Source organism: Trachypithecus francoisi, unplaced genomic scaffold (genome assembly GCF_009764315.1).
Source record: "Trachypithecus francoisi isolate TF-2019V2 unplaced genomic scaffold, Tfra_2.0 Lachesis_group6, whole genome shotgun sequence".
Lineage (NCBI taxonomy): Eukaryota > Metazoa > Chordata > Mammalia > Primates > Cercopithecidae > Trachypithecus > Trachypithecus francoisi.
In genome coordinates, this window is record NW_022681471.1 from 34,700,815 (window position 1) to 34,724,578 (window position 23,764).

At 36.6% G+C, this 23,764-nt stretch overlaps 1 protein-coding gene across 3 annotated transcripts in view; it reads left to right on the forward strand.

The window, feature by feature from the left end:
- The window catches only part of KLHL13 (kelch like family member 13), a 215,659-nt gene that overhangs the window by 59,123 nt on the left and 132,772 nt on the right, over nucleotides 1-23,764 (forward strand). The window contains exon 2 of one of the 3 annotated variants that reach the window (XM_033201329.1): nucleotides 5,539-5,596. The exons of the other annotated variants lie outside the window; for them this stretch is intronic. Coding sequence (XP_033057220.1) covers nucleotides 5,588-5,596 — 9 coding nt within the window. The 5' untranslated portion in view covers nucleotides 5,539-5,587. The remainder of the gene's footprint in view (nucleotides 1-5,538; nucleotides 5,597-23,764) is intronic. 3 annotated transcript variants of the gene reach the window in all.

Sequence of the window (23,764 nt, forward strand, 5' to 3'; positions counted from 1 at the left end):
TAGATGTCTCTATACAAAAAGATAGAAAAATAACAGGCAATCAACAAATGCATACTTTCAATATGAGTTTTTACAGGATATATTTCTTGGTGTTACAAAACTTTTTTTAACACATAAAATTTCATAACTTGAAACATTTAAGTAATTTGTATTCTTTTTAAAAATTTGCTCTTCAGAATTCAACTTCAGTAATTTTTATTGCGATCCCTGTCGTTCATGTGTCTCTACGGATTTAATAACGGTTTGTTTGTAATCTTTAAGAATGGACTCAAATATCCTCTGCCATTTTTGCAGAGGTTTCATTGCCTTTGCAGTAACTGCACTATTGTACTAAACTATTTTCAACAAATATATAATTAGAAATGCCCTACTATGTAGTGCATAGAGTGGATATATAATTTAGTTTTGAGACAATGTCTTTATTTGATTCAAGCTTCTGCCTCCATAAAGACTTTGCCCTAAATTATTGGACTTTTCTCTTAATTTCTTGTCAAATCTACCTGTATTAGTATACACAGCAGTGTTCCTTGTGTTTATTGTGTTAAGTTTCACCTGGCAGGGTATTTCTCTCTTCTGGGATATGAGACCATTCTTTATTGTTTGGGACTGCTCCATGTATTCCATAGCTCTTGCCTCTGCCCACCAAATGCTAGTGGTTTCTCTCAATAATTTTGAGTGGTAAAAGTACCCCACACATTTCCAAAATGCTCCTCAGGGGCATTGGACTCATTGGCTCTTCCTAGCTAAATGTATATGCTTACATTTCTTAAAAAACAACCTCCACAAATTTTATTTATGATTTAAAAACACTTAAGGTTAATCCCCATTTTCTCTTGGAAGAGGAGTCTTTTTTCAGTGTGACTGTTGTGGATTGAATTGTGCCCTCCTGAAATCCAGATGTTGAAGTCCCAACTCCACCAGTACCTCAGAATGTGGTGATGTGTGGAGATAGGGTATTTCATGGTAGACTCTAATTCAATGTAACTGGTGTCCTTTTAAGAAGAGATTAGGACATAGGCAGGTTCAGAGGGAAGACCATGTGAAGATGGCCATCTGGAAGCCAAGGAGAGAGACGTCAAAAGAAACCAACTGTGATGACATGTTGAATCTGTTGTTTAAGCTGCCCAGTTTGTACTTTATTATGGCAACCCCAGCAAACTAATACAGTGACTGATTGATACTTCTTAATATGTGTTATCTCCATGTTAGTATGCCAAGATAGCAGTATAATTTATTGGTTGCAGTTCAGATTTTCAAGGTTAGAATTCTGAATCAGCCACTTAGCAATGGTGACCTTGAGCATATTAATAAACTCTGAGAAGCCTCCGTTTTTTTTTAAATCTAAAATGAGGATAATAATACTTTCTTCTCTGGGTTGTTGTGAAGATTTGGTAAATAATGTAAAGTGTCTGGTACATGGAAGAATTCTATAAATAATACTTCTTTTTTCATCTGCTTCTATTTTTAGGTGTACTTTGCTTTTCCAAAAATGATGTAATGGCATATTTGTTAGATGGACATTTATTGTGGGGATTTCAGGCTGCCTGATTGGTGGATGAGGGAGAGATTTGCGGGTTGTAGAGCTTTTTCAATACCTTTATACTCATAATGTACATATAACACTTTACAAAGTCATAGTACCTCACATCCAGGTCTACATGATGCACAAGGATTACCCTCATTGTGCCTCAAGAGATATTATTGTAACCTTTGTTTTGCTTACATAACTTCCTTTAAGACACAGTGTACCTGTCCTCTGTGAATATGCTGAAATAAGCATTCTTCCTCTGTATTCCATAGTGCCATAGCACACATACCTTCATTCATAGCATTTATATGCTCCGTTATGTCTGTTTTCTCCATGAGACTGAGCTCTTTGAATGTGGTGACTGTTCCCCGTTCATCTTTATATTCCTAATGTTCTGCACAGTGCCTGATTCTTTGTAGATGTGCTATATTACATATTACCAACATTTACGAGTAATGCTAAGTGCTAGATGCTGTCTCTGTCTCTGTTTTACAGACAGTAGTTACGTGCTCACGGTAACACATTTCAGTGGTAGAGCTAGAATTGAACACCATGATAGCTTAATTGCAGGGTCCATGCTCTTAACCATTATAGTATAATGTCTCTTCCCTGAGAATAGAAGTGTCATCATCTAGTATATTGTAGGTCAGTGTAGCCCCGAGAGAGAGTTTGGAGCATTTAATTGGTAGGACCAAGAACCCGAAGCACACTTTACCTGGAGGCAAGTTGGGGGTGTGTGTGCGTGTCCTGATGCTTGGAAAAGAAGTTATACTCTGCTGTATTATTTGTACTACTGGTATTGAAGGTTTAGATAAAGTTTGTGTCTCTGAAATGCATTTTCTTCATTAAAAATATGTTTCTGTAGTGATATAGAGTGAAATTTCCTTGTAAGCCCCCAAATCGCTTAAAATGGATGTCATCATGAACTGTGCTCCCTTATACATTGATAGCAGGGTTAAGATGATTGATGTAACTTTAGGGAATTTGCTATATTTGTAGTGAAAACAGCATGAGAAGAAAAGTGAAGATGCTGCTCATAACAGTTAAAACTTCAGATTTCTTAAATGCTTAGGAGGTGAACTGTTCCAGAATTTTGTTTTATTGTATTTTTATTTACAACTGATTTTTATCTCCTTAACATCAATGTATTCTTCATTTCCAATACTTTGGTTAAATTTTTTCCTGCTGACTCATGGCTGTCATTACAGCTCTTACAGTAAATTGTTTTAGAGATGCTGTAGGATCTGTTGAGACTTGAACTATTTACTTCTACGATATATGATCCCAGATTGTTGTACTCTTCTTACGTTCCTTGAACAGCTTTTGCATTTTCTTCTATGTCATGCCTCAGTGTGCCTTCCTTCAGCTCCTTCTCTCCTTCTTCTGATTTTTTGCATGATCAAACCAGTTGGCCAAAGAGGTTTAGAATTGTACATGAAGGACTAAGGGGTGTGTCAGTTACTAACATGAATGTGCATTTGTGCTTGAGCTTTGTGATATCTATTCTGTCTCTGAGGCCTCTTTTTTACTTGTTTCTTTACTGTCTTATGAATAGATGAAGTTACTGCAAAATTGGTTCATTCTAGATATTATATTATAAAATACTGTTAATTTTCATTCTGTCTATTAAAAGGGATAGTTTGGCTTAATAGTCAGAAGTTCAGGTACTTTTCCAGTAGATTGTTTTAGTGACATTTTGTAATTGATTATTATTGGAAAGTAAAATTCTTTCTGCCTTAATGAAAGAAATTGTGCTTTAATTTATCCTGTTTAAAAGGAAAGGTCAACAAATATTTTGGGTGATAAATTCATGACCAGCATTCGTTTGGGCACCTTGCATAACTGAACTGTAGTTATTGACCCAGAAGAAGTAATACCTCATCACGATAGCAAAGGATTATAATTTTTTTGAAAGATCGAGACACTGGCCATGGATTTAAGAGTAGAGAACTATTAAAGTACTTGGTGTTTAGGAACTCTGAGAGGAGCTGTAGAATGAAATAAAAGAGAGCGTAATAGGAAGGTGGAAGCTGATAAAGACAGAGCACTAAATTAGTGTGGTATACTTTTTGTTTAAGAGAAATAAAAATGATGGGGGAGTAGGGGAAGGGATTTCTGGAGGTATTACTCTGTAGTTTCATGTTTAGAAGACAAATCAAAACTGTTAATAGACTGTTGACTTTGAGCTGCAATTATTGATATCAGTATGAGAAACAGTGGGCTGACATCACAATTTAAAGGGCTAAGTTGGTAACAGTATGTAATGGAGAGGCTTTAAAATCAGACAGTTCTGGGTTAGATTCCTGGCGTCATCATTTCTGGCTATTTTGACATTGGACAACTTCATGTTTTCTAAAAAGCCTAGAAAATGTGTACCAGTGCCTCTCTTTCTCTTTGTATTCATCATTTTGGAAGATTACTGGAAGATGACTGTTTGGGCCTAAAGGAAGCTGTCCAGTTTTAAATTGCTGTTGTTGCTGTATATCCTTACATATAATTTATTGTCAGGTATATGATTTGCAAATATTTTCTCCTATTCGGTAGGAGTTTTCACTTTTTTTTTTTTTTGAGATGGAGTCTCGCTCTGTTGTTCAGGCTGGAGTGCAGTGGCACAATCTCGCCTCATTGCAAACTCTGCCTCCCGGGTTCATGCCATTCTCCTGCCTCAGCCTCCTGAGTGGTTGGGACTACAGGTACCCCCCACCACACCTGGCTAATTTTTTTTTTTTTTGTATTTTTAGTAGAGGTGGGGTTTCACTGTGTTAGCCAGGATGGTCTTGCTCTCCTGATGTCGTGATCCACCCGCCTCGGCCTCCCAAAGTGCTGGGATTACAGACGTGAGCCACCAAGCCCAGCCGATTTTTCACATTTTTGGTAATATCCAGTGATGCACAAGTTTTACATTTTGATTAAGTCCAAATTATCTATTGTTGCTCATGCTTTTGGTGTCATGTCTAAAAATTCTTTGTCAAATGCGAGGTCATAAAAATTTATTTTTATCTGAGAGTTTTAGCTGTAACAGATTTTTGATCCATTTTAGTTAAGATTTGTATATAGTATATACAAATGTATATGTATATGGTGTATACCTCATTCTTTTGCATGTGACTATCCAGTTGTGCCAGCACCATATGTTGAAGAGACTTTCCTCTCCTCATTGAACAATCTTGAAACACTTATGGAAAATAGTTAACTGTAGACACATGGCTTTATTCCTGGACTCTCGATTCTGTTCCATTGATCTATCCTTGTGCCAACACCACACTGTTTTGATTACCACTGCTTTATAGTCAGTTTTGAAATTGGGAAGTGTGAGTCCTCCAGGCTTGTTCTGCAGTGATTACACTTAAAGATAAACCTTTGGTGAAAAAAAAGTCCCAAGGAAAGGGACAAAATACAGTGTGGTTTTGACAGGGGAAGAAATATTCTGGGAGGCTGTAGCTGAGATAGATACATTTAAGTGCTTGGAGGCTGATAATAAAGAAATGAATAAAAAAGTAAAATATATTGAACACCTATTATATGTCAGCTGTTCATATATTCTCACAACAAACTTGAGGAAGTGGGTATTGGCTCCCCGTTTTTACCTAGTAATATTCTGAAAATTAATGAAATGAAGTAATTTGCTTGTGCAGCTAGAAAGTGACAACTGAACCTATGTCATTAAGCTTCTACAGGCCTATTACCATGCTGCCTTGATAATTAACTACCTGAATAAATGTATCAACCAGGGTCTAATCAAGAGAAAGAAATCACATGAGTTATTGAACAAAGAGAATTTAATATAAATAATTATTTTATAAGTATATTATCTACTGTAAATTAATTGAAAGGGTAAAAAGGTAATTTTTTTTTTTTTTACCCAGGACAGCTAAGGCTTTGCTGTCCAATACAATAGCCACTAGCTACATGTGGCTTTTGAGTACTTAAATATGACTTTTATAATTAGCTAGTCAGTTTCTACAAATAAGTCAGTTGAGAGTCTGATGAGGATTGTGTTAAATCTGCAGGTCACTCTGGGGAGTATTACCATCTTAACAATATCAAGGCTTCCAATCCATGAACATGGTATGTTTTCCCATTTATTTAGATCTTATTTTGTTTTTCAGCAATGTTTTATAGTTCTCAGAATATAAATTTTGTACTTTCTCTGTTAAAATTGTTTCTGAGTATTTTATGTTTATATTGATGGAATTGTTTTAAATTTCATTTTCAGATTATTTATTGCACATGTATAGAAATAAAATTTATTTTTCTGTATATTGATCTTGTATCCCACAACTTTGCTGGACTCATTTTTTTAGTTCTAATAGTCTTCCATCAATTCTGTAGGATTTTCTACATACAAGCTCATGTCATCTGCTCTAAAAAAATAAAGTAAAAATAGTTTTATTTCCTCCTTTCCAATATGGATGCCTTTTTTTCTTTGAAAAAAGTATTTCCCTGAGTTTTCCAAGATGAATTTCATTTCCTTTTCTTGGCTAATTGCCCTGGCTAGAGCTTCTAGCACAATGTTGAATAGAGGCAGTGAGAGCAGACATCCTTGTTTTGTTCCTGATTTTAGGGGGCAAGCATCTAATGTTTTATCATCAAGTATAGTGTTGGTTGTAGATTTAAAAAAATATTACATTAAATTATTATTCATCTTTCTTCTTAGAGCTGAGGGTCTTGCTGTGTTGGCCAGGCTGGTCTCAAACTCCTGGGCTCAAGTAATCCTCCTGCCTCAGCCTCCTGAGTTGCTGGGATTTCAGATATGAGCCACTATGCCAGCATATTCATCTTTATTACTGCATTTTTTTTCAACTCCTTAAATTTCTGTGGTTGAGATGAGACCCTCACTTATTTTACATTAGTTTTGGCCCTGTGGTTATAGAAGATTTGGAGGAAATTGTAAAAAGTCCTAAAGATTCTTAATTCAGGTTGTTTTGCAAGTGTCTTTATATTCTATATCTGTTTTAAAGAAACCAAATCTGTAAGTGACAGTTCATGCATTCATCATGGTAGTGAGGTTAATTTGTGAAATAAGATGCCATGCCAAGATTTAATTAACAGGCATTTGTGCAAAGCAAAAACCTTAGTTCTATATCAAATGATAAAGTAAACCATATCCTACTTTAACTTGTTTTATCTATTGTTGAACCGTGGGTCTGAATGTGTTCCATAAGGTGGCTTCTACTGTGGCTATGAAGATTGTAGAAAAGATAGAGCTACCTACACTTCCCTTTATGCCTTCTGTTATTTTCTTAAATTTGCTAAAAATATTTGTTATGGATCCAGAAAAACTGTTACCTTTATCCAGACCTGCATGCTGTACTCCCTTGAATCCCTTGCACAGTAAAAGTAGAGTGACCTAATTTGGTAACATGGTGATTCTGCTGGAAATATTTGTATCTGAAATGCTGCTTTCTAAGGAGTTCTGACTGGTGATTTGCCAGTTTTTTTTTTTTTTTTTTTTTTACCATATTTGAAAATCACTTATTAAAAAGATTTAAAATTTTAGTAAATTGACTATATGAATTTTATGAGGTTTTAATTGTTTTACATTTAATTGACTTGTGGCTTTTGATTGAATAGGATGTTAAACAGTGTTGTATCTATTTAGAAGGAAATGCTTTGTCTTTTTAATGTAATATTGAGGAATATGATAAACTCTTAAGGAGACAGTTTATAATTTAATACAGTACTCACAATATTTCTAAGACTGACTGTGATATATAAATCGTAGTGGACCTTAAAGAGGGTTCTTAATTCATATTAGTCTATGTCATTTCAGCAAATGATTAATACTTATTTTTTAAGAAATGCGATAATAAACTTATCATTGCTGAAGAAATACTTTTTTGTCTTCTTGTTGTTATTTAGACGTTGCTTAGTGTTTAGAGCACGGACTTTAGATTTCAGCTATAGATTCACTCAAAAACCAGAATCCTTCAGCTTAAAGACCTCTTGTACAAAGAAAGCAAAATCATGTGTTTTTCTCTTACTATACTAGAAGAATGTCATGTTATAAAAATGCTGCTTGCATCTAGATTTGAAGAGTTACTTGGAACTTAATCATATTTTGTTATATTAGAGATATAGGCATTTTTGTTTTAAGATAGTTTGTGAATCTCATTTTGCTTGGATAAACAGCTTTCTGATAAGGTGGTTACTGTAATATAAAAGCACTTAAGAATTTTACCCTTTGGAACATGGAGGACAAATTGAATTATAGCTTGTTAGCATGGAGATGAAGAAAAAAAGAAACAACTTGCACCTGCTTGCTTAAACTCATCCCAAATTGAAAGCCACTTAATACATGAAGCCACTTAATTTTCCCTATAAAATAATCAACAGTTTTTTATCTTCCCTCAATTTATCTATAGATTTCCACTTAAAATCTTTTGTAAGCGTTTTTCTTCTTTCTCCTTCATTGTCTTTTTCTTGTTTATAATTTATTGTGGGAGAAATAGGATTTTACATGGTAACTAGGACCCTGAGAGGTGTTTTATGTTCTATGGTTTCAGATTTTCTCTTGGTTTCTCTCTCTCTCTCTCTCTCTCTCGCTCTCTCTCTCGCTCTCTCTCTCTCTCGCTCTCTCTCTCTCTCGCCTCTCTCTCTCTCTCTCTCTCTCACACACACACACACACACACACACAAATTGAGTTGGACATCTTTTCTTATGCTTATTCTTTTTGTTGCCATTCTTCTGTGAAAGGCTTGTTGAAATATTTGCTCACAGGGCTGCTCACCTTTGTTTCATTATGTTTTTAGACTGTTTTATGTATGATGAATATTAAACCTTTGCCTATGTTGCAGATCTCCTTGCTTCCAACCTCACACCCTCCTGCCTTTTGTTAATTATGTTTATGGCATTTTGTACCATATAGAATTGCAACTTTTTTTAACCAACAAACTTAAAAATTATTTTCTTTATGGTCTCTAAGTTTTGTGTCAGCCCTTAGAAAGATTTTGTGACTCATTAAAAAACTTAAAAAAATAAATTCTCCTCTATCTTCTACTAGTTTTTTGTTTTTGTTTTTGTTTTTGTTTTTTTTTCTTGAGATGGCGTCTTGCTCTGTCGCCCTGACTGGAGTGCAGTGGTGCGATCTTGGGTCACTGCAACGTCCACCTCCTAGGTTCAAGCAATTCTCCTCCCTCAGCCTCCTGAGTAGCTGGGATTACAGGTGCACGCCAACAGGCCCAGCTAATTTTTTGTATTTTTTTTTTTTTTTTTTTGTTAAAGCAGAGACAGGGTTTCACCATGTTGGCCAGGCTGGTCTCAAACTCCTGACCTCGTGATCTGCCCACCTCGGTCTCCCAAAGTGCTGGGATTACAGGCGTGAGCCACTGTGCCCGGCCTCTACTACTTTTACAATTTTACTTTTTCATATTTCAATATTTAATCTATCTGGAACATATGGTATAGATAGGATTTTAATCTCCTCTCCCTAGCATAGCCAGTTTCCCCTAAAGTGTTTTTTGAGAAGTTTTGTCTTCCTACTGATTTCAACTGCCATATTCATGATATAGTTAATAACCATATGTATTTTGATCTATTTTTAGATTCTGTTCTGTTCATTCCTCTGTCTGTTCCCACACTAGTACCACACTGTAATAGTTACTATATTGCTTTTACTACATTTTAATATCCACTGGAAAAAGTTTTCTTGCCTCTGCCTCCCCAACCACCCTGTTGTAAGTATGTTTATGGCTTATTTTTCTTTTTTAAGCTTATTGGACAATTTTTATGTGTTCAGTTCTCCCAATCAACTATAGATTCATTGTACAAAATATCCACCTTCTCCACAAAAAATCTGACTCTTTTGGGAATTTGATTGAAATTATATTGAATTTATATATTAAATTTGAGGGAAGTTTGCATCTTTATGATTTTGAGTTTGTCTGTTCCTAGATATGGTGTGTGTGTGTGTGTATGTTCGCGTGAGCGCATGTGTTTCCATTTATTCCGGGTCATTTATTCTTTTATGTGCTTCAGTAAAATTTTATTTTTGTATTTATTTATTTATGAGACAGAGTTTCGCTCTGTTGCCCAGGATGGAGTGCAGTGGCGCGATCTCGGCTCACTGCAAGCTCTGCCTCCCGGGTTCACACCATTTTCCTGCCTCAGCCTCCCAAGTAGCTGGGACTACAGGCGCCTGTCACCACACCTGGCTAATTTTTTTGTATTTTTAGTAGATACGGGGTTTCACCGTGTTAGCCAGGATGGTCTCCATCTCCTGACCTCGTGATCCACCCGCCTCAGCCTCCCAAAGTGCTGGGATTACAGGTGTGAGCTACTGTGCCCAGCCACAAGTTTGATTTTTCATATGTCTTTCATGCATCTTTTAAAGCATATTTGTAAGTTTTTTTTTTTTTTTTTTTTTACAAACTTTGCTGCTCTCAGGTAGGTGATATTTTTTTCCAGTAATTTTAGAATAAGATATTGGTGGAATGTAAGAAATCTTTGTTTTCATGGACCTGATATTCTTGTAATGGGCCTCTCATTGTGCTAGTTTTTCAGTTGATTCTTTTGCATTTTCCATAAACCTTATGTTATCTATAAATCATTAATTTTTAGACAATCATTTATGATCCTGCAGCAGCAACATTCCTCAGGAACTTGTTAGCAATGCAAATTCTGTAGACCGATCCCACACGAACTGAAGGAGAAACTCTTTACAGCAATTTGTGCTTCACATGTCTCCAAACTCTGATGTATGCTCAAGTTTGGAGACCACTCATGTAAATAATAATTTTATGCTGTCTTGCTTATATTTTCATTTCTCACTTTTTAAAAAAAAATCGCAAGATGTGTGTGTATCAGGGCTCAATGGATTACATAGAATGAGCACTAACTGAATAGGCTGAGACACATCGCTATCATCCATGGGTAAGATGGGAGGGGAATGATGAGACATGAATTATTCCTTAATTTCTTAATTCCTTAATTAGGTGAATAAGGAAAAAGTAAATCAGAGAGAGAGAGAGAGAGAGAGAGAGAAGTAAAGAAAGAAAGAAAGAAATTAAGTATACAATTTAGGGTGAGGATTTTAGTGGCTGACAGAGGGAAATCTGATTCAAAGTAAGATCACTCCTATAGATAAGTAAGAATTGTAACATGATGAAATTGCAAGAAATAAAGGCAGGTAAGCCTAAGCCTGGCATTTGATACTTAATGAATGTTTGTAAGATAAAGTTCAGTCTTTGCAATATGAGGGTCACAACCATTAGAAAATCATATAGAATTGCATTAATAGAAGGATAATACTTTCAATATTGGCAAAAAAGCCAATTGCAATGATGAGTCAAATGATACCATGAGCCAACAATATACCTCAAAGGCATTCCTAAAGCCTATTATGAATGACAACTTGAGAAGGGACTACCAGGGGATCTTGTCAGGAAAGGAGGCCAGGTGTGGTGGCTCATGCCCATAATCCCAACACTTTGGGAGGCCGAGACAGGAAGATTGCTTGAGGCCAAGAGTTTTTGAGACAAACCTGAGCAATATAGTGAAGCTCTCCTATCTAAAAAGAAAAAAAAAAAAGGAAAAATAAAGAAAAGACAGGAGGAATGATACTAAGCAGTGGAACTGCATGGTGTATGGTGTATACCTATAGCTGACAGAAAGTACAGTGATAGTGACCGCATGGTGGTGACATGGGCAGATTGCTTTAGTGACTATAGCAGGGAAGCTGAAATTGTTGAGAAGAGTGTGTCAGCCACTCTGGCACTTGGCCAGGAAAAGGGAGAAACTTAAGAAACATGGGAATCCAGTCTTTTTGGTAGGAGTTTAGACCTAAAAGTAGCTGTGAACATACCTCTCTGGACCCCCTAGTTGTAGCATAAGATGCTGGTCAAGGGGAAACCAGGCAGGCTGATCATGTACTTAAAATGAGTGTTCTGAAATAGGCTTTAGCTGCAACCTTTAGTATAGTGCAACTGTTATTTGTTAGGGGTGCGTATGTGGGAGCATACCAGATAGACCTATCAATTTTTAGATTTGCTGTAGTGAAAAATCACCACCCAATGTAACAGTTAGTGCTCAGGTATTTTAGGATAAGACCTCTTTAGTGCCACAGGTGGGAGGGGAGTATAAGCTAAATGATTCTATGATCTAACACTCTGGGACCTTTAAAAAAAATCAACTTTTGTCTATCAAACTATTTTTTAAAGAACACAATTCTGTTAGTTAAACTTCAGATTTTGCATTTTCAAGATGAGTTTGAATTTTTGTGATGCTGCTATATATAACTTAATTTAGAGGAGTGCAATTATGTGCAGTTTTTGTAGATTTTGCAGTTTTTTGATTTTGTCGTGTTTAGCATTTTTCACTAATCCTTTCTGTCAGCTTTCTTTTCTTACCACAGTACTTATCAAAATTTTATTTGAAGACAGAGTGCTAGAGAAACTCCTAAAATTCTTTTTTATATAGCATCAGTTTAATTCATAAGTGAGACTTACCTTATGTAGTGTGAAATTGGCTAAGGATATCTCAAATCTGATTATTTTAAAGCTATTGGTTTTTGGACAGAGTAGGAAAGAATGATACAGTGGGTTTTAATTAAACGCTAGGTCATAAACTGGAATCTTTATTTGAAATATTATCTAAGATAGGTGCTTGAGAAATATTAGATTTGTGAATTACTTAAATACTTATAATAAAATTGCTTGAACTTATGCAAGATATCTTAACTACCATAAGCAGTTTTGTCAGTTTTATTTCTGGTGAGCTATATTGAATATTTTAAGGGCAAAACTACAATTAGGTCGTTGGCAGGTATGTGCTCTGAGTAATGATTAGTTTCCCTTTTATTCATGAGGGTGTCATGGCCAGGGGAAAGTGTGCATTTTTAATTACAACACTTGTCTGGTTATATTTTTGTTCTGTCTGGTTTTATTTCTTTGAAAGCTCTTAAAAAATATGTTGGCCTTTCTATATCATATCCTGTCTGCTCACCTACATAGTCCCGACTTTAGGGCAGAAATAATATTTTCTACTTTTTGTTTATTCTTTATTAGAAAATTCCAAACATGCAGAAAAGTACAATATAACAGTTGCCCATGTAGCCGCCATGTAGCTGTGTAAAACCTCAAAATTTTGCCATTTTTGTTTTAGATCCTCAACAAAAAAGATACAGGTGAAGCTCCTAGAGCATCCTTCCACAATTACATTTTCCTACTTTCCTCTCCTGGGGGAACTACTGTCCAAATTTTGGTATTTATCATTTCCACTATTATTTTTGTCCTTTTTCTATATCTGTGTGTATGTGTATGTGTGTGTGTGTGTGTATGTATATGTATATGTGTGTACATGTGTGTACTTGAACTTCTTCAGTTTACATTTTTGTCTAATGTAATGCTATTCAGATTTACCTGCTCTAGTATCTCCCATTATGAAAACAAAATAAAACAAACATTAACTACTTGTGCATTATGTCTCATCCAACTGCCACCCATTTCTCTACTCTCTATTAAAGGAACACTCCTTGTAAGAGTTGTGTGTACTTGTTTTCTCTCTCCCTTCCTAATTCTTAAACTCACACTAATCAGCTCATCTCCATCACTCCACACAACCCAGTCTTAACAAGGTCTCCAGTTGTCTCTGTGTTACTACACTAAGTTGTCACTTCTTACTTCCTTAATCTCTCAGCAGCATCTGACACACTTACTTACTCTTTTCTTCATATAACACCTTATTTTGTCTTCTGGGTTACCACACCTTCTTGGTTTCCCTTCTAGCCCATGGCCTCTCCTTACTCTTTTTACCAGATACCTTTTATATTTTTATTTCAAAATAGATTGAGCAAAAAAGTACAGGATGAAAAGTAAACTCCCTCCCTCCCATCTCATATTCCTTCTCACAAATAAAGGCTATAAACAGGCTTTATGTGTTGTGCATGTGCATACACATGTGTGTGAATTCATAGGTGAAAACAGTGCCTTAATTAAAATAGCATTTATTTGTTTCTTATTTCTATTATGGTTGGTGCAAAAGTAATTGCGGTTTATGTCATTAAACAGTAATTGCAGTTTTAATGCAAAAACCGCAATAACTTTCGCACCACCCTAATATTGTCTTTATGTGCTTCTTGCTTATATTATTTCCTTACCTTACGATTATATTTTATTGTTTTCACTAATTTTGTGTAAGTTAAAATTATTAGCCCTTTGTTGCCTGTCATGTGTGTTATGAATTATTTTTCCTAGTTTATCAGTTGCCTGAGGGCCTTGGCATATTTGAAGTACAGAGTTTTAATTTTTTTCTATGATCAGATTGAATAGTATGTTATGATTTCTGATATTCAGGTGCTGCTTGCCTTCTTCACTGCATGATTAGAAATAATTTCACTTAGGTTTTCTCTTCGTACTCTTTCAGCTTCATTTTGTTACCTCTAAATTTTGGTCCTTCTGGAATGTATTTCAGGGCACAAGTGAAATAGTGGATAACCTCTGCTTTTTTAAAAAATAAACACAACCAAATGGCTACCCAGTTGTCCTGAAATCACTTATTCAATCATCCCCCCTGTTGTCTTACTTGTTTGAAAGGCCATCTTTACCCCAGAGTAATTACCTGCTATGTTTGTGTTTCTCACAAGATCTTGAAATAATTTATTTATTTCTGTTTTATTTTTCAAGTCACTGCAGTAAGGTTCTCCCCACTGATATTGAAACTGCTCTTGGTAAAGGTCACCACTCATAATTGTTAAATCAAGTAGGTGTATCTTACTTGGTCTTGAATTTGTTGAATGCTCTTGAACTACTCTTCTTTTTTAGCTTTTATCTCACAATTCTCATAGTTTTCCTCCTACCATTCTCTCTGTTTTCCTTACTAGTTTGTCTTCTTCCATTTCTTTGGGATTCCACCTTCTCATGGTGAATATACTCATTTTTGGCTTTTTATTTATTTATAATTTTTATGGGCACATAGTAGGTATATATATTTATGGGATACATGAGCTGTTTAGATACAGACATGCAATGGGAAATAAGCACATCATGGAGAATGGGGTGTCCATCCCCTTAAGCATTTATCCTTTGAGTTACAAACAATCTAATTATACTCTTTACGTTATTTTAAAATGTACAATTAAGTTGTTATTAACTATAGTTGCTCCTGTGTGCTATTAAATAGTGGATCTTATTTATTCTATCTAACTGTAGTTTTGTACCCATTAACCATCCCCACTCCTCCCTACCCAACTACCCTTCCCAGCCTCTGCTAGCCATCATTCTACCATCTGTCTCCATGAGTTCAATCATTTTAATTTTTAGCTCCCACAAATGAGTGAGAACATGTGAAGTTTGTCTTTCTGTGTCTGGCTTATTTCACTTAACACAATGTCCTCCAGTTCCATCCATGTTGTTGCAATTGACAAGACCACATTCTTTTTGTAGTTAAATAGTACTCCACTGTGTATATGTACTGCATTTTCTTTATCCATTCATCTGTTGATGGACACTTACATTGCTTCCAATCTTGGCTATTGAATAGTGCTTCAATAAACATGGGATTACAGATACCTCTTTGATACATGGAGTTTCTTTCTTTGGGGTTTGTAATTAGCAGTGGGAGTGCTGGATCATATGGTAGCTCTATTTTTAGTTTTTTGAGGAATTGCCAAACTGTTCTCCATAGTAGTGGTACTAATTTACGTTCCACCAACAGTGGACAAGGGTTTCCTTTTATCCACATCCTCACCAGCATTAGTTATTGCCTCTTTTGGATAAAAGCCATTTTAACTGAAATGAGATGATATCTCAGTGTAGTTTTTATTTTTATTTTTACTTTTTGGAGACAGAATCTCACTCTGCTGTCCAAGCTGGAGTGAAGTGGCTCAATCTCAGCTCACTGCAATCTCTGCCTCCCGGGTTCAGGGAATTCTCTTGTCAGCTTCCTGAGTAGCTGGGATTACAGGCATGCGCCACCACGCCCAGCTAAGTTTTTTTGTATTTTTAGTAGACATGGGTTTTCATCATGTTGGCCAGCTGGCCTCAAACTCCTCACCTCAAGTGATCCACCAGCCTCAGCCTCCCAAAGTGCTGGGATTATAGGCATGAACCATCATGCCTGGCCCTCAGTGTAGTTTTGATTTGCATTTCTCTGATGATCAATCATATCAGCCACGTTTTTATTGGCCTGTTTGCCATATGTATGTCTTCTTTTGAGAAATGTCTATTCAGATATTTTGCCCATTTCCTTTCCTTTTTTTTTTTTTTCTTCTTTCTTTTTTTTGATGGAGTCTCGCTCCGCCTCCCGGGTTCACGCCATTCTCCTGCTTCAGCCTCCCCAGTAGCTGGGACTACAGACACCCGCCACCACACCCGGCTAATTGTTTTGTATTTTTAGTAGAGATGGGGTTTCACCATGTTAGCCAGGATGATCTCAATCTCCTGACCTCGTGGTCTGCCTGCCTTGGCCTCTCAAAGTGCTGGGATTACAGGCGTGAGCAACCACACCCAGCCTATTTTGCCCATTTCTTAATTGGATTATTAGATTTTTTTCTATGGAGTTGCTGAGCTCCTTACATATTCTGGTTATTAATCACTTGTCAGGTGGATGGTTTGCATGTGGGGAAAATAGATGCAAATTATCCATCTATCGTTGTCTCTTCATTTTGTTGATTGTTTTCTTTGCTCTGCAGAAGCTTTTTGACTCGATGTGATCCCATTTGTCCATTTTTGCTTGGTTGTCTGTGCTTGTTGGGTATTGATCAAGAAATCTTTGCCTAGACCAATGTTCTGGAGTCTTTCCCCAATGTTTTCTTTTAGAAGTTCACAGTTTTTGATTTTTGTATATGGTGAGAGATAGGGGTCTAGTTTCATTTTTCCACATATGGATACCCAGTTTTCTCAGCATGACTTATTGAAAAGACTGTCCTTTCCCTAATGGATATTCTTGCACCTTTGTAAAAAAATGAGTTCATTGTAGATGTACAGATTTATTTCTGGGTTCTCTATTCTGTTCCATTGGTCTATGTGTCTTTTCTTATTCCAGCACCATGCTGTTTTGGTTACTGTAGCTCTAGAGTATAATTTGAGGTGAGGTAATGTGATTCTTCTGGTTTTCCTTTTTTTTTCTTCAGGGTAACTTTGGTAATTCTGGTCTTTTGTGGTTCTTATTAATTTTAGGATTATTATTTCTATTTCTGTGAAGAATATCATGGTATTTTGATAGGGATTACATTGAATCTGTAAATGACCTTAGGTAGTATGGACATTTTAGCAATATTGATTTCTCCAATCCATGAAGATGAAATATCTTTCCATTTTGTTGTGTCTTCTTCATTTTTTCATCAGTGTTTTATAGTTTTCATTGTAGAGATCTTTAATGTCTTTGGTTAATTCTTAGGCATTTTCCTTTATATGTGGCTATTGTAAATGGGATTACTTTCTTGGTTTCTTTTTTAGATTGTTCACTTTGACATATAGAAATGCTACTGATTTTTATGTTAATTTTGTATCTTGCAGCTTTACTGAATTTATCAGTTCTAATAGTTTTTGGGTGGAGCCTTTAGGTTTCTCCAAATATAAGATCATGTTATCTGCAATTGAGGATAATTTGATTTCTTCCTTTCCATTTTGTAAGCCTTTATTTCTTTCTCTTGTCTGGTTGCTCTATCTAGGACTTCCTGTACTATGTTGAATAACAATGGTGAAAGTGGGCATCCATATTTTGTTCCAGATCTTAGAAGAAAGTCTTTTAGTTTTCCCCATTCAATATGATACTAGCTAGGGGTCTGACATAAACAGCCTTTATTGTGGTGAGGCGTATTCCTTGTATACCCGGGTTTTTGAGGGTTTTCTTTTTATCATGAAGTGATGTTGGATTTTATCAAATACATTTGATTATCAATTGAAATGATCATAAGATTTTTGTCCTTCCTTTTATTGATATTATATACCACATTGATTGATTTATGTATGTTGAACCATCCTTGCATCCCTGGGGTAAAACCCATTTGATCTTGATGACTGGTCTTTTTAATGTGTTGTTGAATTCAGTTTGCTAATATTTTATGGAGGATTTTTGCATCAATGTTCATCAGATATATTGGCCTATATAGTTTTCTTTCTGTGATGTGTCTTTGTTTGGTTTTGGTATCAGGACAATACTGGCCTTGTAGAATGAGTTTTGAAGTATTCATTCCTCCTCCATTATTTGGAATAGTTTGAGTAGGTTTGGCATTATTTCTTCTGGAAATGTGTTTGGTAAAATTCATCAGTGAAACCATCTGATCCTGTACTTTCCTGTGCTGGGAGACACTTTATTATAATTTCAATCTCATTACTTGTTATTGGTCTGTTCAGGTTTTGGATTTTTTCATGGGTCAATGTCACTAGGTTGTATATGTCTAGAAATGTATTAATTTATTCTCAGTTTTCCAGTTTATTGTCATGTATTTGCTCATAGTAGCCAGTAATGATCCTTTGAATTTCTGCAGTATCAGTTGTAATGTCTCCTTTTTCTTCTTTGATTTTCTTTATTTGGGTCTTCATTTTTCTTTCTGGCTTTGGGTTTGTCAGTTTTGTTTCTCTTTTCAAAAAACCAACTTTTCATTTCGTTGATCTTTGTATTTTTTTCATTTCAATGTCATTATTTCTGCTCTAATCTTTATGATTTCTTTTCTTCTACTAAGTTTGGGTTTGGTTTGCTTTTTTTCTAGTTCTCTAAGATGCACTGTTAGGTTGTTTATTAGAAGTTTTATATCTTTTTGATGTAGGCACTTATAACTATAAACTCTCCTTTTATTACTGCTTTCACTGTATCTTATAGGTTTTGTATGTTTTTACATTATCATTTGTTTCAAGAATTTTTTGAATTTGCTTCTTAATTTCTTTTTATAAAATCTGTCATGAGAGAACACCTTCTTAATTTCTTCATTGACCCACTGATCATTCAGGAGCATATATTTTAATTTTCATGTGTTTGGAGAGTTTCCAAAACTTCTCTTGTTATTGATTTCTAGTTATATTCTATTGTGGTCAGAGAAGATGCTTGATGTAACCTTAATTTTTTGAATGTTTTAAAACTTGTTTTGTGACCCAACATATGGCCTGTCCTTGAGAGTGATCCATATGCTGAGGAGAAGAATGTGTATTCTGTGCTGGTGGATGAAATGTTCTGTAAATTTCTATTAGTTCCATTTGTTCTATAGTGCAGATTAAGTCCAATGTTTCTTAGTTGATTTTTCAGTCTGGGTGATATGTTCAATGCTGAAAATGGGTTATTGAAGTCTCCAGCTCTGATTGTATTGGCGTCTATCGCTCTCTTTAGGTCTAATATTTACTTTATATGCCTAGGTGCTCCAGTGTTGGGTGCATATGTATTTATAATTTTATATCCTCTTGCTGACTTGACCCCTTTATCAGTATAAAATGCCATTTTGTCTCTTTATAGTTTTTGTCTTGAAATATGTTTCATGATATAAATATAGCTATCCTTGCTCTTTTTTGGTTTCCATTTGCATGGAATATCTTTTTCCATTCCCTTATTTTCGAACGAAGTATATCTCTACAGGTTATGCATACTCTTTGTAGGCAACAGATGTTTGGGTCTTGTTTTTGAAAACTATTCAGCCAATCTATATCTTTTGATTGTAGAATTTAGTTGTGTAGATTCAATGTTGTAAAGACTTACTCCAGCCATTTTGTTATTTGTTTTCTGGTTGTTTCATGGTATTTTCTTCTCCTTTCCTTCCCTCCTGTCTTCCTTTAGTGAAAATAATTTTCTCTGGTTGTATATGTTAATTTTTTATATATCTGATATATGTTTTTTGATATGAGGTTACCATGAGACTTTCAAATAATATCTTATAACTCATTATTTAAGCTGTTGACAGCTTAATATTGATTGCGTAAATAATCAAACAAATAAGCAAAGAGAAAACCAGAGAAAACCAATAAAACTCTACATTTTAACTTCTTCCCCTAGCTTTTAAACTTTTTGTTGTCTCTTTCTTTTCCTTTTGAGACAGCGTCTCACTCTGTCATCCAGGCTGGAGTGCAGTGGTGTGATCTCAGCTCACTGTAGCCTCAAGACCTCCTGGCCTCAAGTGATCCACCCACCTCAACCTCCCTAGTAGCTGGAACTATAGGCATGCACCACCATGCCTGGCTACTTTTTGTATTTTTTGTAGAGACAGGGTTTTGCCATGTTGCCCAGACTGGTCTTGAACTCCTGGGTGCAAGTGATCCACCCACCTTGGCCCCCCAAAGTACTGGGACTACAAGCATGAGCCATTGTGCCTGGCCTGATGTTTCTATTTATATCTTGTTATACTGTTTATGCTGTGAAAAGTTGTAATTATATTTCACTGTGTTCTAATATTCTGGTTTTCAGTGTGCTTATCATTACCAGTAAGTTTTGTACCTTCTGAAGATTTTGTCTTGCTCAATAATATCCTTTTCTTTCAGATTGAGGAACTCCCTTTAGCATTTCTTCTAGGACAGAGCTGGTGTTGATGAAATTCCTCAGCTTTTGTTTGTCAAGGAAGGTCTTTATTTCTCCATGTTTGAAAGATATTTTTGCCAGATATACTATTCTAGGGTAAAAGTTTTTTTTTTTTTCTTGCAGCACTTAAATATGTCATGTCACTCTCTCCTGGCCTATAAGGTTTCCACTGAAAAGCCTGCTGACAGATGTATGGGAGTTCCATTGTATGTTATTTGTTTCTTTCTCTTGCTGCTTTAGGATCCTTTCTTTGTCCTTTGCCTTTGGGAGTTTGATTATTAAATGCCTTGAAGTAGTCTTCTTTGAGCTAAATCTGCTTGATGTTCTGTAACCTTCTTATACTTGAATATTGATATCTTTCTCTAGGTTTGGGAAGTTCCCTGTTATTATCCTTTTGAATAAACTTTCTATCCTTATTCTCTTTCTACCACTTCTTTAAGACCAGTAACTCCCTGATTTGCCCTTTTGAGACTATTTTCTAGCTATTGTAGGTATACTTTATTCTTTTTTATTTTTTCTTTGGTCTCTCTATTTTCAAATAACCTATATTCAAGCTCACTAATTCTTTCTTATGTTTTATCAGTTCTACTGTTGAGAGACTCTGACTCATTCTTCAGTATGTCATTTGTATTTTTCAGCTCTTGTCTGATAAGATTCCAAATTCTTTCTCTGTGTTATCTTTAATTTCATTGAGGTTCATCAAAACAGCTATTTTGAATTCTCCATCTGAAATGTGACATATCCCGTCTCTCTAAGACTGGTCTCTGGTGCCTCATTTAGTTTGTTTGGTGAGGTCATATTTCCTGGGTGGTCTCAGTGTTTGTAGATTTTCGTTGGTGTCTGGGCATTGAAGAGTTACGTATTTATTGTAATCTTTGCAGTGTGGACTTGTTTTTACTCATCCTTCTTGGGAAGGCTTTCCAGGTATTTAAAGGGACATGGGTGTTGTGATCTAAACCTTTGGTCATTGTGGCTGTATTTTCGTTAGTGGGCATCCCAAGCCTAGTAATGCTGTGGCTCTTGCAAACTCTTGGAGATACTGCCTTGGTTGTTTTTGCTAAATCCAAGAATTCTATGGATTACCAGGCAGACCTCTTGTTCTCTTCCTCTAATTTCTCCCAAACAAATGGAGTCACTCTCTCAATCTCTCTCTCTCTCTCTCTTTTCTGAGTTGTTTAGAGCTGAGGGAGTGACACCAGCACCTCTGTGGCAACCACCGCTGGGACTGCACTGGGTCCCATCTGATGCTAGCACAGCTCTGGGTCTTACCCAAGGCTCCTGGTAACCACTTCCTGGCTACTGCTTATGTTCATTCAAGGCCCAAGTGCTCTACAGTCAGCATGTGGTGAATCCAGCAGCCAGGCTTGTGTCTTTCCCTTCAGCATGGTGAGTTCTCCCTGGCCCTGGGTGTGTCCAAAGATCCTGTCTAGGAGTTAAGGCCCAGAGTCGGAAACCGTAGGAATCTAACTGGTGCTCTATTCTACTGTTACTGAGCTGGCACTCAAGTTGCAAGACAAAGTCCTTCCCATTTTTCCCACTCCTTTCCTGAAGCAGAGGAGCCACTCTTTGTAATTATATTTTACTGTGTTATAGGAGCCTTTTCTTACCCCACGGCTGCAATTAGTACTATCTAGCTACCAGTGATGTTCACTCAAGACCCAAGTGCTCCTCAGTCAGCTTGTGGTAAGTGCTGCCTGTCCTGAGTCTTTCTCTTCAGGGCAGTGGGCTCCGCTCTGGCCAGGGCAGGTCCAGAAATACCGTCCAGGAGTCAAGGCCTGGAACTGGGGACTGTAGGAGCCTGCTTGGTCCTTTACCCCACTGTGGTCTCTCCATAGAGCTACCACATCTAGGAATGTTCTAGGTCACACGTGAAGCCAGCATGGCTCTGAGTCTCACCCAAAACCCACAGTGAGTATTGCCTCGCCACCACTGCTGACTTTTCAGGGCCCAAGGGCCCTTTAATCAGCAGATGATGAATCCTGCTTAGGACTGGATCCTTCCCTTCAAGTCAGCAGGTTTCCTTTTTGCTCAGGGTATCTGTAGAAATGTCATCTGGGAACTAGGGCCTGGAATGGGGGCTTCAGAACTGTGCCTACTGCCCTAGCCTACTGTAGGTAAGCTAGTATCCAAGTTGCAAGACAAAATCATCTCTTTCCCTTCTGTCCTCAGGTGGAAGGAAGGAGTCTCTCCCATAGCTGTGAACTGTGCTGCCTGGGGTTATGGGAGGGCTGATGCAAGCACTCCCTTGGGTGCACCAGCTTGTATCTCACTGGGTCATGTACACCCCACATCCATTGGCTTTGAGCCCAGCACAATACCAGGACTTGCCTAGGAATTGCAATCCTAGTGACCTGGACTGCCTTCTCAGTTTATTTAGAATGCCAGAGTGCTTTAGCCCATGGTAACAGGGCTTGATGGAACTCAGGTTCTAATCACTGGGATAAGCAATTTATCTCTTCCTATGCCTGGTCTAAATGCTCCCTCCATGGTTGTTGGCTGAGTTTTTCCCCTTGTTGCTTTCTACTCTGACGGGGTAGCACTGAGTTCCCAAGGAAAGTCCCACCATTACTGCAGTCTCTCTCCTCTAGTGCACAGATTTTTCCTCTGCACAACGTGGCCACGCCACTGCCAGGGGATGGAGGGCGGAGTGGTGTAGGCGATTAAGGGCTGTATATCCTACCATCTTCAGGGCCTCTTTCCTTAATATGATGTTAAAACAAGGTATTGTGATCATTCACCTGATTTTTGGTTGTTATGAAAGTTCTTTTAGGTGTAAATAGTTGTTCAATTTCATCTTCCTACAGGAGAGATGATCACTTGAGGCTTCTATTCAGCCATCTTGCTCTGACTGCCTTCACTTGAGTAATATTTCCCAATCTCATCACTTCGCTTGTTACTTAATTGGCTAAATATTCCTACATTGACACTTCTAGTTCCAGTCTAAATCTAGATGTAATCTTTTCAATTTTCTGTTAGGTACGGTTTGGTGTGTCCTATGGTACATAAATGTGTGTATATCAAACGATTGTTCTCCTTTTTTCAATATTTTTCCTTATTCTCTATGTGCTACCTCACTTGATATCTTCATCCTCATCCAGTTATTTAAACAGATTTTGTGATTTGTTTATGATCTCCTTATCCATGTAATATCTGTTCATGATCTTTTAGTCAATCAGTCCTAGTTCACTCTGGCTATTCCCATAGACCTTGTCTGGGCTCTTATCTCAGTTCTTGACTCTAGAAGAACTTTCTTAGCTGATCTCTAGATATCTAGTCTATCTCTCTTCCATCCCCATATTGGAGCTGTGCTGATTTTCAAATATATATTTTTCTATATATATATATGTGTGTGTGTGTACACACACACACACACACACACAACACACATACTTATATGTATTCCCTGGCTAAAAATTTTAGTTAAAGTTAATTCCCAGATAAATTTGATCACATATGTTTACTTCTCCCTTCCTAACTCCATGAAAATGAGCATAAGGTCATGGAAAAACTCAATAAGACAGAGAACAGGAGTAGAAGCATTGATAGATGTAAGGTTCTAACTAACTTTTACTTATTGCAATGGAAGTTTCAACTTCAAAATATCTCCTTCTACATGAACTTCTGAGAGAAACCAGCTAATTCTTCCCATAGAACTCCTAATATTTTAAGATTTGGAGGCACCTGGTCTATGGAAGGCAGGAATGTGTCATGAGATTGGATACATGAGTTATTTGTTGAAAATCTTTTTGATAAGTGGCTGCAGTTCCATGTCCTGTCACCTACTCCCTGCTCCTTAGGAG